Consider the following 18,545-nt stretch of genomic DNA (forward strand, 5'->3'; position numbering starts at 1 on the left):
TTAGCTTTCCCAGGAAATCCAATGCGCTGTGGCCGATCACGTCCAGTCCTTGGTGAAATCGGAGAAGAGCCGTCAGGTGATGTGCGCATCCGGCTTGCTGAGCACCATCATAACCTCCTGTCAGCATGCTCTGAACAATGACAGCCACCCATTGCACCTGCCTCTCATCAGGATTTTTGAGAAGCTGGCCTCACAATCCATTGAGCCAGATGTATTAAGGTACCGGATCTGTATTTAGCAAAGTGGTTTTATAGTGTCTTTCTGCACTAAGGCTGTGGATCCTTTAAGGAAATAGACTAACACAAACTAGCACTGTGATTCAGCAAGACACTTCACCCAGCTGGGACACCCCACAGGGTGAAAGTTAGGGACATGCTTGAATAAATTGCAGAATTGGGACCTAGGGTAGTAAATCTTTGCATTTCTGTAGAACCTTCCACCCAGGGATCTCAAAGCACTTGATAGATGTTAATTAATTAAAGAAGTGCAGTACACCTAGGAGGAAAGGATTATTTTCCTGTTTTTCAGATGGGGAAACTGAGGTGCAAAGAGATGCATTGATTTTCCCACATTTGCGCACACTGTCAAAGACAGACCCAGGAGTCATATTGCTCAGTCTCTTGCTCACATCAATAGACCACACAGTCTCCAATAAAGCTAACAAAGGCCAGTGTGGCGTGGGCTTTGGAAGGAGTGGAGTGCAGGCTGGGTTTGAATGCGCACCACAAATTTGTCCAGATTCTCCGAACATCTTGTCCAAAGCTGAGCTGTAGATTGTTTTCTTGTGAGATTTCTAAAGCTTCCTCCTTCTGGTTTGGCTGGAAATTCAGCTTTTCTCATGGCACTGTGGAACTTTGTCTGCAAATCGCAGCCAGCACCAGACAAAGCAAAGATTTGGGAGAGAGAAAAATATTGGGGAAGATATAACCAGCCTTGTGGTGCTAATATTAGGGATGTTGAAATCCGCGACTCCATCACATCATATCTGAAATGCAGAGGATAATCAAGAGGCAACTGATTTTTTTTAAGGATTTAGGGGACACCTGGTTTTAGGAATGTCTTCCTTTAAGAGTGTCAGGTGGCTTGCAAGATCCTTATGAAATCAGTGGCCTCTTGATTATCCTCTGCATTTCAGATATGGTGTAGTGGTGTTACTGATTTAAACTCATGCCCAGGCCGGTGTACACATAGGCTTTTCTGCAGAGCTGGTCAAACAGCTTTCTTTCTTTCTTTCTTTTTTTTTAAACCAAAAAATAAGAGAAAATCCATTTATTTCATTCCATTTGAAACTTTTCCAGGAATTTTTGAAAAAAAGAAATTTGATGAAAACAATGAATATGAAGATTTTTGTTTTGTTTCAAATGTGGATTCCCCCCTCGCCCCCCCCCCCCAATAAAAAACAAGTTAAGAAAGTGAGGGATAAAAGAAGATGAAACAAACAATGTTTTCTTTAATTTTGGAAAATGTTGATTCCGCCAAAAAGCCATTCTTTTGTGTGGGGAAAAGCTTTAGAGTGTGATTTCTATTTTTTGTCCCACTCTGCCTTTCAAAGTAAAGTTGGCCTCACTAGCTAGAAGGCAGTAACCTCAGGGCTTTGCTGTGTATGCATTGATGGCAGTGCTCCCATATATCCTATACAAAGGTGTTTGTGTTCTCAGGCAGTTCCTCTGGCTTGGGACCCCTCCGCCAGCCGTGACTGGGGCGTGCGGAAACCCGGCTAAGACTCCATTGTATCAAGAGACTAGTTTGTGTAAAGCAGCTTGCAGTGAAGGTGAGAGCAGCAGCGTGGAGAATGGAGTTGGTATTCCGGGTGCGCATGCTGGGGAAGGAAAGCTGCTGCCAGACCTACTTGCTGAGAAGCCAGGCACAGCGCAGATCTAGCGTGCCAGAGAACATTAGTCTCTAGAGTGGGCCACTGTGACAAACTGGCATGTTGATCAACAGCAGGAGCTGAGCCAAGAGCGTTCAGAGCTCAAAGCCGAGGTTTGATAGCTTGAGCTCATGATAGACTCTGTCCCCGAGGCTGTGATAAACTCAAATCCTCACACAGAGTGGGATGCTGACCGGTGGTTTACACTAGCTCATCCAGCAGTGCTCCCCAAAGGTGTATGGCCTACTGGGCTGGGGGCATGAGCATACCTGCCTTCTCCTGTGGATCTAGAGGGAGTGCATCTATACGGAGCATTATTCACTTCAGGCAGCACACGCCCTGTGCTCCTCACCGGTACAAAACCATAATGATAGAATTCCCACCCCATACACGTGTTTTGCACATGCGCCAGTAACTCCATAAGGGGCAGGGTGGTGGAGAACCAGCTCCACAAGTTCTGCACAGGCACAAACGCAGCACTCACCTGCCCGTTGGGTTTAGCCCTTCAGCTATTGAATGATGGAGGTGGGGAAAGGAACCAGCAGGGTTAGGCACCTGCCCCAAGGAGGAAGAGGGCAGGGAAGTGCACTCCTACCTGAGGAGCTATGTTGGGGAAGAAGAGCTGCTTCTCAGAGCTCTTCTCGCAGACCTCACCTACAACTGGGGGACGCTTTTGTCTGAAACTTTTTTCGCTGACCAATGCAGGTTTGTTGACACTGAAATACTCTGTGAATTTGTGCACCAAACTGTTTGTATAAAACAAAAAAAAAACCCCTACCACCACCGCCGGCTCCTTCTCCCCCCACCCTGCCCGTCCCCCATGGCAACGTTTTGATTTTTCAGTTTGAACCAATGTTTCTTTTCAAAATTTCCTTTAATTTTATTTCAAAGTTCAAAAACATTCAAGAAACGTTGACATCAAAATCAAAAGTTTCAGTTTTGTCCAAACAAAACGTTCCGTCTGATCTGAAAGGAAACTTGTTTTGGCTTTTTTTCGATTTGCTGCAAAAAATTTAAAATTTCATTTTCTGTTCAATGTGAAAAAATGTGGTTTTTTTTCTGATTTTGCAAAATTGCTGACTGACTGAACAATGCATCATTCCCCCAGCTCCACTCCTATTTCACCCCCCACACCCTCTGCAGCACCAGAAAGATTTCTGCAGCCCACTGAGGACTAATTGAGCATAGAGGGAGAAGCTGTGACTGATCAGATGCATGCTTTGTGGCTGCAATCAATGAATTGGAAAGAAGCATGCTACAGAATGGAAGCAATGACAGCACTGTGCATTGCTAATGACGGGCTTTATTGTCATAGATTCAGGAGCAGCCGTACCAGACAATCCTGTGGTTCCTCAGCTAGCCACGCGGAACACCAGTTCCCCACGGGCGTCCAGGGGCTCTGCGATGGCTCTCCAGACATCTATGAGTCTCATCTCCATGACGTCGCCGCGGAACTTCCAGCCACACAACACTTCCTTGGCACCGTCCTTCGTGGAGTTCGACATGTCCCCTGAGGGATACGGGTATTGCTGCGATTCATGCTGCTTTTTGTATCACTTTACAGAGCCTCCAGTCTCTTATTTTGGACCAAACAAGAGAGTCATAGCAGATCTTCCTGCTCCCATAATTCCCCTCCGTGCAGCACTGCTAGCAACTCATACAGTCTACCCACAGCCCTCCTAGTGATCCTGCATTGGCCCCTGGAGGATCTGCTAGGTCTCCTCCATCTCTGCCATGCTCTTACCCTCATCATCAGCCTGGACCCACTGAGGGGCTGAGGCTGCAGGATTGTAGTCAGTGGGAGGTTGGCGTGCGGAAAGAGCACAGAGCCAGGTCCTTAATAGCTCGCTGAGACAGGCTTGAATTTCTGCTTTCTTTGTTTTGCAGCTGTTTGTTCCTCCCCACGCTCTCCACTGTGATGGGCCCCAATGTGGAACACTCCATCTCAGGAGGGATTGGAATGGGTAGGTACCTGCTGGTTCACATGGAGCCTTCTGAGAAAGATGAACATAGCCCTCCTGTTCTCAGGCATCCTGCGGTAGCCAGAGATGGCCGCATACAAGACCACTGCTTCAACACCCTCCCAACTCTTGCCTCAGATTCAGCTCTGAGGTATAGAGCGCAGGCCTCTCTCTGCAACAGGCCACGCTGCAACATCTGCTCTGACTGTTAGGAGTAAAGGCGTGACTTAAGGCAGGGCAGATACCAGGAAAACACTCTAACAGGTGAGATCCATTAGACTGTGGGATAATCCCCCAGAGGAAGGGACAGAAGCTGCATCACTTGAAACATTTAAAACTAGGCTGGATAAAACACTTGGAAACATCCTGTCTGTAAGAATCTTGCATTGGCCCCTGGAGGATCTGCTAGGTCTCCTCCATCTCTGACCTCTAGAATTCTCTGAACTCTGGGGAAGCTCGGTTCCAATTCCAGATCTGGACTCCCCCCACAGGAGGCAAACCTCTAAGTGTCTCTCTCCTTAGTCAGTGGCCTGGTGACCCCATTTCTCTTCAGGTTTCAGAGTAGCAGCCATGTTAGTCTGTAGCTGCAAAAAGAACAGGAGTACTTGTGGCACCTTAGAGACTAACAAATTTATTAGAGCATAAGCTTTCATGTATCCCATGAAAGCTTATGCTCTAATAAATTTGTTAGTCTCTAAGGTGCCACATTTCTCTTCAGTTAATCCTGGGCCACACACATCCTGTCTGGCACAATAGTAAGAGAGGCAGTGCTGTCTAGTAGGGGGGCGTGGGAGGACTTGGAATTAAAGCTCCTGGATTCCACAGTTACTGCTTCCACTTACATGCTGGGGGACTTCAGAGAAGTCATTTGACTGCTCTGTGCCTCACAGGGCTCTAGATTAATATTTGAAAAGGGCTCTGAGATCCTCAGATGAAAGGAACAAAGCCCTGTTGTTAGGGACGGGGCAGGGGAGCCTGTTTCCTCACATTCATTTTGTTTCCTTCCTGCAGGTGCTAGACTGTTCCCACCCTCGGGCGGCCTGACTGTCTCCTCCTGGTTCCTGGTCAGCAGGTTCTGCTCTGTCCGCGATGCCCACCGCCTGCGCTTCCTCACCGTGGTGCGGCACATGTCGAGGATGGAGCAGGAGTTTGTCTGCTTTGCTGTCAGCTTCTCCCCCACAGACCGCTCCTTGGTCATCTCTACAGAGGAAGTGGAGTTCCAGCCACTGGGTAAAGCTTTCCATGGTCAGCCGCTGGGCACCACAAGGCCAGGGCCTCAGTCATTCGGCGGAACTAGATATTTAAAGGGCAATCTCTACTTTCCTTTTAAAAAGGAATTCTAGCCCTCTGCCTTGGAAAGAGCATTGGAAAACAGAAACAGCTATCCACTAATCACTGGGGTCGAAAGGGAAAAGGAGTGGAAGGGTGGGGGACCAAAGATCCCTTCCCCCTCTTACCTGTATCTATTTATCTCTGCGTTCTGTACTGCCACCCATCACTGCAGCATCAGACGCCTGTATTCACAAAGGGACTTCAGCATTATGATGCTGGGTGTCGCAAGGCTTAACTTCCTGGTGCCTAGAAAATCCTGCAAAGCCTGAGTGAGGCACCTCCGCTCCCTAGACAGTAAATGGGGAGAGACAGCCCCCTTTGACAGTGATTCACAAAACCCAGTGCACTAGGCAGCTCCTTGCCTAAGCCAGCCAATGGGAGGGGCCAACGAAAAGGCTGTGCACTGAGCCTGTGGGGATAGGTGCCTACATCTGGGCTGCAGGGCGGCACCTAGCTCTGCTTGTGATCCACAATGCAGGAACCTTCTTTGGAGTTAGGCATCTCAGGAGCTCTGAAAAGGAAGCTGGGGGGTCACACGCTGTGGTGGATGATGCTGGATGACCTCCCTCATTATTTTTAGCCTCATGGTTGGGGTACTCACCTGGGATGTGGGATTCCCCTCATTCAAGCCCGCCCCCTCCCCCACCCCCCCCTGATGAGGAGAAGGGATTTGTACAGGGATCTGCCCTCACCACTGTGCCATGGGATACTGTGATGTGCGGTCTTTCAGTCTCTCCCATGGAAGCTGTTCCATTGTGGATACAAGTTACAAGGGAGGTCCTCCTCCCCTCCCTGATCTGGGAGGTGATCTCTGAGCATGCCCTCCAGCCTGGACCCCACACCTGGGTTAGGCAGCTGAATGCCTGTCTTCCCCTGGTTTGGGAATCGCTCTGGAGCTTAGGCAGGAGATGGGTGCCCAGGAGCCTAGAAGGAGGCAGCAGCACATAGGCCAGAGGCAGAAATGGGCACGGAGTTCAATGGGAGTTTTGTGAATTGCAGTGGAACCTAAAATGTAGGTGCCTAAATGCTTTTTGAACCTAGCCCTGGGTGCCTTCCACATACAATCAACAGCACTAGTTGGCCAAGTGAGAATTCCCTGGGGTGGTGGAGCTGCCGGTGTGTCTGGTCGCTGTGCCAGCCCCAGTCCAGTTTTAGGGGGTGGGAGAGGGCCAGGGCCAGAGTGCATGCGATCCCTTGGGGAGCGCTGCTGGCTGGAATATGTAATGTCAGCCAAGTAAGCTTGAGGCATGTCTGAAAGAATCATCTCGCTGTCCCTCCGCCAAATCCTCAGGCCGGACTCGTGCAGAGTGGTACAAAACAATCTGCGTCAGGTGTTTGGGGGTTGTTGCTGTACAACACTGTCAGCAGCTCGTGAAGCAAACACCAAAACGCATCATCTGGTGTGAGTCAGTGTAATCCTGGATCCTAGCAGGACATAGATGGTGGTCTAGATTCTCGGTCCTGCTGAATTTGTGCTTCGTACAGCAAAGACATGGAGCTGCTACATCTCCCTGATTCTCAGGGTGGATCTGTGCCAGCATCCGTGTGGGTTAAAGTAGCCCCCAGGCTGCTCTGTTATATCCCAGATGACAACCAATCATATGTATTCTGACATTCTCCTTTCCCAACCCCTCTACCAGGATTAGATTGGGGCTGGCTCAGTGGCCAGGCACACGAGATTTGTACTCACCCAAAAGATCTGGAATTCACCCAAGAATTAATATCGATTCTATTTATTACTCCACTTCTATTCTTTGCACTTGATTTTCAGTGCTCTACTTTGGACAGTATAGTTTATTGCAATTAGCAGAACTTTGTACTGCTTGGAGTGAAAGTGGAGTGAAATTGATGCAGATTTCATTGCAAATTAAACAGATACATTGTGCACTGTGTGCTCTTTTATTCTTCTTTTTAATTACATTTCTGATTCCTTTCCCCAACCCTCAAGAGAATCACTGAACACGTGTGAAAGATCCTGTCTCCTACTTCCATTATACAGTGTGTGAATAGCATTGTGTTATCCCAGGTGGGATCTGTAAACCTGACATCAAAAACAGAGGCCATCTGGCTGTATTTAAGCAATCATTTGATTTGTCTTACTCAGAGCTGAGCAGATCATTGGGTTTTTTTTCCAGTTTGGCCACTGAACAGAAAAAAAATCCGTTCATTTTGAACCAAAATGGATTTTGTTGTTGGTTTTTTCCTCGACATAATGAAAAACTGAAAATTTTATCCAGGTTGAGTGAACCATTTTGAACATCTATTCGAAGCAACATTTTCAAAATGAAGTGTCTAAAGGATTCATTTAGAAAATGTCAAAGCAAACCGTTTAGGTGTTTTTCAGAAAAATTATTTTCATTCATATTTGTCCGATACTATTCACAAAATTCAACCTTTATTCACAAATGAGTTTGTTCACCCCAAAACTGCATTTCTGGCACATTTACTATTTAGCCAAAACATTTCACCCACCTCTAGGCTTAGTAAGAGTTGGTAGCGACTTATAGGTCCATGTTGAGCTCCTGCAGAAATGGTTATGTTAGGCTGTGGAGCAGTGCATTGAAATGTATTGGAATATGACGTAAGTTCCCTTTGATGTTTGGTAGAAGGTGTTCTGGAGCTTGCTCGTGTGTTGCTGTATTACTGTGACTGGACTACAAAGTCCCAGTTGTTGAGAAGTACCTGGAGTGAGGGTGTGTCTCCATGCATGCGTGCACGCACAGACAATACGTCATTCTAGGTTACTTCTAAAGAACAGAAATTCTGTAGTCCAGTTGTATATGTATGTTACTGTGTGGCTGTGTAAGAGCTAGTATTATTGCTGTAAGAAAAGGAGTACTTGTGCCACCTTAGAGACTAACAAATCTAAGGTGCCACAAGTCCTCCTTTTCTTTTTGCGAATACAGACTAACACGGCTGCTACTCTGAAACCTATTATTGCTATGTCTGCCCTAGTCACAGTATTAGATAATATAGATCCCCTTGTTGCTGTACCCTGGCACCTGCACGAACATCTAATGTGTATCTTCCCCACAAGAATGTGAGTCTTCTCCAACAAGAATGGTTTCTTAGGTATGTAAAATGACACCCCTTTTGCCATTAATATTCTGCTGTTGAAGGAGACGATGCTAAATTAATGTGCTAAATTGTGCCAGGTGCCCAGAAGTCTTTGAGAATAGTGCAGTGTATAAATTAATACCTGTTCTTATTCTCACTGATAATGACATGAGGGCCGTGCACAGATCTGGAGCATAGAGGGGACTGAGATGGCAGTGAACACCCCCTGATCTCCTGGCTTCCAAAGCAAACAGCTAGTTAGTTTCCCTGATTTTTGAATGGCTATTCTCAGGCTGTCACTTATCCATTTCTTCTTATCCAATTATCAGAGCTGTGCTTGGTAATTCACATGTGACCCTGATTAATCCCTGGGAGAAGGGGCTGGGACTGGGAGTAGGGGGTACAATGCAGCTAGGATTTTCAAAGAAGTCTAATGGAGTTAGGTGCCTGATTCCCATTGAGCTGGGTGCCCAGCTCCCTTAGGCACCTTTGAAAACGCCAGCTTACCTGTCTCCATAATGCAGTCACCACATACAAAGGATCTGCACTTGTTCAGCCTCTAAGAGATCCTTTCCATAGCAACTCAATCAATGAAGACTTGAGGCTTTGTCTTGTTTAGAATCAGTTTCATTTTACAGCACTCAGGACTTTGGGAACAAACCATTGTTCTTGAGAGCTGGCGGTATTTGGGAGCTCAGCTCCGGTACACACTGTGTGAATTTCGAGGCTTAGGGAAACCTTAGGTCTTGATAATAGGACTCCAGTAGTTTAGATAATATATACACTGACTTTTATTGCTCCCTCCCTCCCCTCCATAACTGCTTTCCAGAAGCTCCGCAGTCCTATCCCTGGCTCTGACACTGACTGACTCTGTGATCTTGGGCAAGTCACTTCACCTCTCTGTGCTTCAGTTTCCCAGTCAGTACGTTAATATTAGTTGCATTGAAATAATGCCCAGAGGTCCGCATCAGGATTGAGGCTGTATTTTGCTGGGCCTTGTGCAAACACACAGTAAAAGACAGCCTCTGCTCTGTCTGCCTGCCGCTTAAGTGCTTGTTCTTTCTGTGCAGACATCATGGAACCTGAAATGGAGGTCCCAAATCACCCCTCAGCCCCAACTCAGATTGAGTTCAGCTGCACCCAACAGCTAGCCACAGGGCAGTGGCATCACCTCACAGTGACGCTTGCTAAGGAAACAAAAAGGAGCTGCATAGTTTCGGCATATATCAACGGACAGATACTTGGCTCCGCTAAGGTAAAGGTTCTCTTCATAAAACCGTACTTGGCAGCTGGTCATTTGCATTTCTTGGGTCGGTTTCTCCCTGTCTTGTTAATCCCACAGCTAGGAGACCTCAAAGAGCAATGCTGTCCATCTCTGTTGGAGCACGTGGTGCTCAGGCTGGCACTGGAAATCACACGAATCCTTAGAGATCGAGGCTCAGATTTTCAAAAGTGACCAGTGATTATGGGGGCCCAACCTGAAACACCTTAATAGAGCCATTCTTAGGAATGCTGAGAACTCGCCCTCTGAAATTCAGGACACATTTGAGTCCTCTCAAATTGGGGATGCAAAGGCTTTAGGCCTGTATTTTCAAGAGGGAATAGTCATTTTGAATGTTTCAATGTTGGAGTTGCAGGAGGAGGCCCTGGGGAGCAGAGCAGAGACACTGATCCTCTGTGTTACTGCCCAGCCTTCCACAATAGTGCTTAGACTGATGGGATTTCCCGCTATGTCTCAGACATCTATGGGTTTGGTGTGTCCCACGGATCCCCTGCCCTGCCTGCTGCATCCAATGGAACACTCTAAGTTTCACATCCCTCAGGCGGTCATTCCCTGCATACCGGCCAATCTTCTCCCAGCTCTAGTATCAGACCGTCTGTGAATTAGCTCTTCTCCTCAAATAATAGACTTGGTCTGTTTCCAAGAGGTATGTTCACATGGGTTAATATGAAATAAGAAAGATGGCTCAAAATGAGGGAGGGGGGGAAGAGGATTGCAAAATACAGTGATTTTTTTTGCAAGTCTGGCAAAATTTAGTTATTTTTAATAAAGCCCCAGCTCCTGGAGTCATGTCATTTCGCAAGTGTCTCAGCTTTCATTACAAAAAATAGTTTCTTCACCTTTTGGGTGTGGGGAAAAGCTTGAACTCAGTGCATCTTGAAGGCTCAGAAACAAGAAGGCAAATAAAAAGAACCACCGATTTATTATTTTTATGTTACTTTATTTTAAATCTCAAGATTTTATAGCCAATCTCAGGATATTTTTGAGGCCTTACTTGTGATTCTTTTTAAACACTTGTGGTTGGCCATGCTGAAACTGTCATCCAATTCTAGGCAGTCCCTAGATCCCTTCCCCACTCCGCTGTCATTCATTTATAGCAACCTTGGTCTCTTCCTTCTCACTCCTCTATTCCGATGTACGCAAAGCTTGCCTGTGTGTTATACTTTCCCTGTAAAAGCAATCTGTTTCATTCCCAATATTCTCTTTCCCATACTTGAGAAAAATTATGTCTCCACAGTACCTTGTGGGACCTATAGCCATTCTGAGAATGAAAATTTAATTTAATTTGCCTTCTTTTAAACGAGACTGGAAGTCATGGATAAAACAAGCCTTGAGCATCACAATGGATTAAAGGATTAACAGCAAATGTTTATCATAAGTCAAAATAAAAATAAAACAAAGCTTTAGTAAAATAAGAGATGGGCCCAAAGTCCGTGTCTTGAGGAAATGAAGTGATGCTTTTTTCATGATATGGAAAACAAAGAGGAAATCGGGCAACAAATCAGAATTACACAAAGGTCATTAATATCTAGGGCCAGGATTTTAGGATCATGGGAATTGGAGACAGGATCAGACCTGAGAGCCATCTGATCCAGTCTCCTTCTGTCCCCAGCACCAAATGCTTCAGAGGAAAGGATAAGGACTCTGCAGTAACAGATTTGGGATGATCTGGCCCCATAAAAGTCATATCCCTACCCTAATGGAGGCTGCATTAAGCTCTGAAAACTATTGCTTAGTATTTGTGATTATAACTGAACATTTTTCAAAAATTGGCAGGCACCTATGTCCATATTTCAGCACTTAAGTGGCCAGATTTTTCAAAATGCTGATCTTCCATTGAAGTAAACTGGAGCTGCTGAGTGATCTGCACTTTGGGGAAAATGGCTTGTTTAGGTGCCTGGTGTAAATGTAGGTACCTAGCCTTTAGGTTCCTCTTGTTGAAACTTGTCTCCTAGGTCATTATGGATTTGCAGTAGCCTCTCTACAGTTATGGTTGCTACACAGTTTCCATTACAAGCCTGATTCTGGATCCTTCTCTAAAGTCTATCCCCCCCAAAAAAAGAACATTGGCCTCAAGGACGTTTAAATCTGGGATTAAGGCAGAGGATTTTTCTACTATATTTGAAATGAACTGGATGGGTGTTCTTTAAGAAAGACACATTGGGTGGGGTTTTCAAAAGTGCCTACGTGACTTGAGGAGTGCAAGTCCCGATGGTACTTTTGAAAGTGATTTAGAAGTATAAATCACTACGATGCTTTTGAAAATCTCAGCTCTAAAATAATTATCTATTAAGTTGTTAATTATAGTAGAGCCTAGGGAGGGACTAACCAAGAACAGGGCCCTGCAGTGCTAGGAGCTGTACAACCACAGAGTAGTACATAGTCCCTGCCCAGGAGATTTTACATTTTAGATGATCTAGATCTCAGTCTAGATTTTATAATCTAGAGGAGCACAATAGAATTGCTCCTCAGAGTCCAAAAAGGCATCTTAACTTTTTTGCTGCATTGTAGTTGACTAGCCTTCCTCAGAGCCCAGCTGCAATGTTGACTTGATTACGATCAAAGCTGAAAATTGACAAGTTATTAAATGATAAGCCCCGGTTCTGTAACTTGATCTACCCCTGGCAAATAGCCCTGTTGAAGTTGATGGGGTGCAGGAGCAGGGATCTGCACAAATGGAACACGTTGCAGGACTGGGGCTTTAAATAGTCATGTAGAGTGACAGCTGATTCCTGGAGGCCAACACCAGGATTTCCAAGTTGCTTAAGGAGTTAGGAACCCAAAACTCATTATTGAACATCCTTGTTACAACTATAGTAATTGCTGACATGGATATCTAGCATCAGGGAAGTATTTAATGTCGATTTTGCTTCTTTGCTGCTCTTTAGCAGCTGAGAACAAAGAGGTGATTTAGCAGGCCCATGGGAATCAGAAGGTCTTCACAGATCGCTGGAAGTGTACTGTAGGTCACCAATAGCACACAGAACACTCTTTGGAGACTGTTGATCCCACTAGGGGTCTACCTGTTATCTTGTTCCAGGAAGGAGAGACCAGATGTATCAGGTGACTAGGTTACAAAAGCCTAGTTTAAGTGCTGCAAAGAGTGGACCAAATTAATCCCTGGTGGAAACCTGCTCAAGTCAGTGTGATTGTACCAGGGATGACTTTGGCCTGATGTGGTTATGTCTCGTGTTAATGTCAGTCCTTATGTAACTGGGATTTTCAGCAAGTAAGGACCTAATCCTGTGACGTCACATGCAGAGCACCTGTGACTTCCCTTGACTTCAGAGGGGATGAGGACAGACAGTATCTTGCTGGGCTGAGGCCCTACAGCTCCGCAGATACACAAGTGAATTCTTTCTCTGGAGCAGATGCAGTACATACAGCCCTTACCCGGGAACAATATTTCCATGGAACCATCCTCCTTTGTCGACATCTATGGCTATATAGCTACCCCCCGCGTTTGGAAACAGAAGTCCTCCTTGGCTTGGCGCCTGGGCCCGACGTACTTGTTTGAAGAGTCTATCTCTGGGGAAACGGTGGAGGTGATTAACAAGCTCGGGCCCCGGTACTTCAGCAACTTCCAAGCAGTGCAGCTTCCAGGTAAGCGGGGACTCTGACGTGCTGCACCGGACATCTGCCGTGGTTTATTATTATCATCCATTATTAACATTACCAGTGTGCCTAGAGGCCTCCAACAAGATGGGGCCCCATTGTGCTGGACGTGTAATAAGGCCTTATGATCTAAATAGACAGGACAGCTGAGAGTGAGTGGAATGAAGTTCCTTAATAATTATCCCCATTTTACAGGGCAAACTGAGGCACAGAGAAGCCTCCGCTAGGAGTTAGGGACCTAGTGGGGTTTTCAAGAATGCCGGAATTCCTATCTGCATCTTCAGACACCTAGATACTTTTCAATATCTGGCTCTAAGTGACTCGCCCAGGACATCTGTGACAGAGTCAAGAATTAATTAAGATTGATTGATCTGTCATGCCTCTATGCCCCTCATCGCCATAGTATCTGAGCTCTTGACAATCATCAGTGTATTTCTCCTCAGAATCCCTCCCCCCACACCCTGTTGGGTAGGTTAGTGCTTCTATCCTCATGTGACCCGTGGGAACTGAAGCCGAGAGAGACTCAGGCTATGTCTATGGTGTCAGTGGCATGTTGAGTAGAGACACTACACGCCCCCCTAACATGGGTATAAATCGCAGCATAGATGGTGAGGCACTGCTTAGGCGAGTAGAGTACAGAGACACCAGAACCCTAGGGTGTATACCCTCCATGGCTTGCTACACGCCCCAGCCATGCCTCCCCTATCTATACGGCTGTTTTTAGCAGTATAGAGTCGTGCTGCCTCCCTGTTGCCGGAGCCTTTCACTGCTCCCTCCCCCGGCTGCTGGAGCCTTTCACTGCCTCGTGTAGCTATACGCTGCAGTGTGGAAGCAGCCTGCTTTTCACTGGGGCGTGTACCTTACACACTGCTGCCAGAGCAGACCAGGCCTAAGTGACTTGCCTGGGGTTACACGGGATTTTTGTGGAGGAGCTGGAATTGAATGCCAATCTCCCCTAGCCCAGACTAGAACTCTGTCTCCTGAGTTCCAGCTCAGTGACTTGATCACAGGACCAACCCTCTTCATTTTCTGTGGGCATCTTGTTATTTATGGAGACTACAGTCTGGGTGAGGCAGACATTAAGGAAGAACCTTTGTAACTGGGATGTGCAGTGCTAGACAAAAACATAGCAGAAAAGGAAACAGCAATCTCCTTAGCTGCACAGGCCCTCAGAGGAGAGTGGTGCAACACAGCGGGGGAGAGAGCGGGAGGCAGGGAGCACAAAGTTACATTCAATTTAATGAAGAAGCTTTTTAACTAAAGTATACTGTTAGCTTCAATTATTAAACAGGCAGACAGAGCATCTCCAGTACATTTTAGTTATTGATTGCTGCTTGTTCAACTGCTGAGTGTATCCACCTCTGCATTAGGAAGTCAGTGGGCTGGGGATGTCTTCTCCCACTTGAAAAGAGTGGAACAAACCCATCTGCTGAAGCTGCAGCCTAAAGCAAAGGGTATGGGAGGGGTGAAATTTTTCATCAAAACTGGTTTTCAATGGAAAATTGAGTTTTTTTTTATAACAAAACATTTTTCATGTAAAATGTCTGCTTTCCAGGGAAAGCTTGGATTTCTTTTTCTTTTTCTTTTTTTTTGGTCAAAAAATTGAATGCCTGAAAATCAAACTATTTCAGCCAAAATATTTTGATCCTGCAGCAGTTCCTTGTGGGAGTTGTTGTTTGGGAGCCTCGTGCTCCCATTCTCCTCTACAGACTGGGATCCCCAGCCAGACTTCATTTCCCATGATGTTCCATGGCCATGTGACGGCCGTGATGCACCACCTCCTCTCCCCAAGAAGGGGGAGACTACTGTGTAACAAGTGAGGTGTAGTCAAATCCGGGAACCCAGTGACCTGACAGTTTCCAAGCACAGGGCTTCGGAATCACTTGGAGAACAGGGTATAATCGCTATCGGGTAAACCATTCCCCAGCTCTCAGAGGGTGGGTGTGGAAAGTCCTTCATGGTGTGGCTCCACTGCCCAGCTCTTTACTTGGATCGTGTGGAAAAGCAAGGATTTATCCTATGAGAATAATTATATAGTGACAGACACCTCCTTAATGAAACCTGCACTGTGTGTCGTGCTCTCAACTCTTGGGTTCATGGAGATGCTGGTGGTAAGATCTGCAAAGAGCAGTTTCCAGTGGAGAAAAGCTGAGTGCAGCTCCTACTGGTGCGCATGCTGGCAAGCTCCAGCTTCTGGGCTGCAAAGATGTAGATACAGTTCTGGTTCTGGTTAGATCAAAGTGGAGCCCTTTCTAAACGCCCCTTTCTCCCCCACATTTTATCCACTTACCTGTTTTAGTCTCACGGGCTGAGAATGTGAAATTGCTCATGGGTTTAAAAGTCTCTCTTGTTTTAGCTAATGGTCACTCCAAAGAGCCTCAGCTCACAGCCTTGGTTGCAGAGGAGAGAATTTCATTTGGGATCAACGCCATGTGCTCATCTACCACCACCATCCAAGACATAAAGAGCTGCTACAACGAAGTGGACGGTCGGCTGATCGCCAAAGAGGTCACAGGCTCTCTTCCTTTGCTTTCAGCCAGGCACCTTTGCATTTAGATTTTCTTGGAGCAAAGTCTCTGGTTTTGTTGTAACTTCCTCGCTCTGGTGCTTTCCCTGAATTCCTGGATCTCAGTCTCTTCCCATGTACACCAAATTTACACTAATATAAATCCATTCATTTCAGCGGAGTTACTCCTGATTTGCATCGAAGGAAGCGAGAGGAGATTCGAACCAATTTATGTTACAGGAGGAACTTGTCTTCTTAAACACTATGCGCACCAAAGGCTGCTATGTAATTGAGAACTAGAGCTGAGTGAACAATTGGTTTTGGGGTTTGATGGTCAAACCGAAAAATAAAAATACCCTGTTTTATTTCAAACAGAAACAGAATTGTTTCCTATTGTTCTTGATTAAATGAAAAACAAACAAACAAACAAAAATTGGCCAGGTCAAATGAAATCCTTCAAATGTCTACTCAAAATAATATTTTCAAATCATGGTTGACATTTTAAAAGGACATTTTCTAAGTAAAATGTTGTTCTGAGTCAAAAATAGCATGACGAAATGAAATGTCAAAATGGCTTGTTTTAAAAACTGCAAAACAAAACATATTGACTTTTTTTCAGCTGAAACTATTTACTAAATTGGACCCGAAATAGTTTTGGAGTCCTGAAAAATGCATTTTTGGCAAAATTTCTGTTTGCTTGAAAAAATTCATCCAGGTCTATTCATAGATTCCAAGGCTAGAAAGGATCATCTTGTGATCATCTAATCTGACCTCCTGTATAACAGGCCAGAGATCTTCCCCCCAAATAATTCCTAGAGCAGATCAATATTAAAAAATGTTGTCTAATAACCAACAAACTGGGTTGGTACATTTGTCCAATAAACCAAATGTTTGTATCATAAGAACACAGGGAGCATAAAAATCACCATAGTGGATCAAGGCTATGGTACATCTAACTCAGTACCCTATATCTGACAGCGGTTAGCACCACATGTGTCAGAAGAAGGTGCAAAAATTTCATAAAACAAAATTATGGAATAACTTGCCCATAGGAGCCTTTTTTTCTTGATCTCAGTCAATTAGTGGTTGGTTTATGGCCTGGGGGTTACGTTATATGACTGTAATTTTTAAATGATTTAAGGTCCATTGTTACAAATCTTCGATCCATTAACTGTCACGTGGTAGCATTCTCTTTTAGTATCTTGTTGAGTGCTCATGTATGAAATTGTTTGACAAAAAGAAAATTCCTAGGCCAAAAACTATATGTTAAAACTGGAGTTGAAATTGAGTGTATATCGATAACTTAGGGGTTAAAAACGTTACAGGTGTTTTGTAATTATCCCCAAGTGAACTGTTACAAACTCTCATGATTCAGGATGCAAGTTACTCTTAAAAGAAATGCAGACATGGCAATGTAAGGGATGCACAGTTAAAGCTCTCTAACAACCTTAACTCTGCTCTGGAGTGATGCCAGGAGGAAAAAACACTTGATTGGCTCATGCCTCTGCATCTGAGACGCCTGACCATCCCTTCATCCAGCCACAGTCTAGCCCCCAGGGGAGTCCGATGAGAGGCATTAGAGTACAAACACTACGGTATTTCCTCAGTGACAGTCTTCAAGTCCCTCACCCACAAATGTCAGGTGGGGTATTATCTGCAGTGTTCTACATGGGGGAGCCAGATGGTAGCAGACTCTGGATGTGTACACACCCTTTACCACCACCAGCTCCTCCAACAATGGGTACAGAGCAGAACCGTTCCATGCCTAGGGGGTTAGGTATGGTGGTGTCTTCCACCAAGAGAATCTCTTTGTTCCAAATGTGAGGGAAAGGGAAATGGTGGAGACTCCAGGAAATGGTGGAGAAGGATGCACTGCGTCACATCCGTGAGCTACTATGAGTGCAGTGAATTGTGAGGAAGCTGCAGCCCACTGCAGCAGTGTGGGAGTAGTGGACTAACCTCCCCAGGGACTCCTGTAGCTCTACAGATATGCTAAGTTCTCCAGGATTTCCCTCATCCTCAGCCCAATGTGTACAGGGCTCCTCAGCCCCACAGACTTTCCTTAGCCTCCCACATCCTATAAGTCTATGGTTCTTAGGTAGCTTCCCTGATTGCTCTGCACATCCCTTCTCTGTTTAACAAAAAGTTTTTTGCCTAGGAATTTTCTTTTTGTCAAACAATTTCATACATGAGCACTCAACAAGATGCTAAAAGAGAATGCTACCATGTGACAGTTAATGGACCGAAGATTTGTAACAATGGACCTTAAATCATTTAAAATCAGGCTTGAAGTCCTGATTCCTCCCCCACTCCCAGATTTTGCTGCCGGAAGACTTCTTAAATCCAGAGGAAGAAGCTTTGGATCTTAGTAGAGTCAACACTGGGCTCAGTATGGCTGTTTGGGTACCTTAGCTCTAATTTCCAAAGGTTTTTTACCCTTAAGTTACCGGCGAGCACTCTTGACCTGAACTCCATCTTCTCCATGTTTTCGTTTTAGCTGGAGAGGGACATACAGCTCGAGCTCTGACAGTGCTCAGGCAGTGTAAAAATCCTGGCTTGAAATAATGACAGAAGCCGGGTTATTCATGCCTAAGGCTGTGTGAGGGGGTGTGCTGTGCCGGTGTGCCCCTGGAGGCCAGGGGAACAAAACCAAACCCACTAATCCAAATGAGTATGTCTCCTTTAATAAAGTCTCACGGAGGGAACGTTTGTAAAACAGGTAGAGAGGCCCTTGCTCCTCAGCAGTCAGGACCCCTGGTTAAAACACCTCAACTCAACATCCTCCAGCAAAGTCTCTGAGCCTGGTCCGATGAGTCCCTGTGAGCTGGGTGGCCTCTAGTCCTCTCCTTGCTGCTCAGCAGCCTTTCCTGTTTCAGTGGGGCAGGGACCTCCTTGATCATACCCAGGCGGGTCTGATTGTCA

General features: G+C 45.7%; 1 protein-coding gene across 2 annotated transcripts in view; it reads left to right on the forward strand.

Moving 5' to 3' along the window:
- WDFY4 (WDFY family member 4) overlaps positions 1-18,545 on the forward strand; it is a 241,499-nt gene that overhangs the window by 76,011 nt on the left and 146,943 nt on the right. For both annotated transcript variants that reach the window (XM_048858078.2, XM_075130729.1), the window contains exons 15-22: positions 5-219; positions 1,659-1,771; positions 3,186-3,393; positions 3,758-3,834; positions 4,843-5,061; positions 9,291-9,475; positions 12,874-13,105; positions 15,474-15,625. In XM_048858078.2, coding sequence (XP_048714035.2) covers positions 5-219; positions 1,659-1,771; positions 3,186-3,393; positions 3,758-3,834; positions 4,843-5,061; positions 9,291-9,475; positions 12,874-13,105; positions 15,474-15,625 — 1,401 coding nt within the window. The remainder of the gene's footprint in view (positions 1-4; positions 220-1,658; positions 1,772-3,185; positions 3,394-3,757; positions 3,835-4,842; positions 5,062-9,290; positions 9,476-12,873; positions 13,106-15,473; positions 15,626-18,545) is intronic.

This window comes from Caretta caretta, chromosome 7 (assembly GCF_965140235.1).
Source record: "Caretta caretta isolate rCarCar2 chromosome 7, rCarCar1.hap1, whole genome shotgun sequence".
NCBI classification, from domain to species: Eukaryota; Metazoa; Chordata; order Testudines; family Cheloniidae; genus Caretta; species Caretta caretta.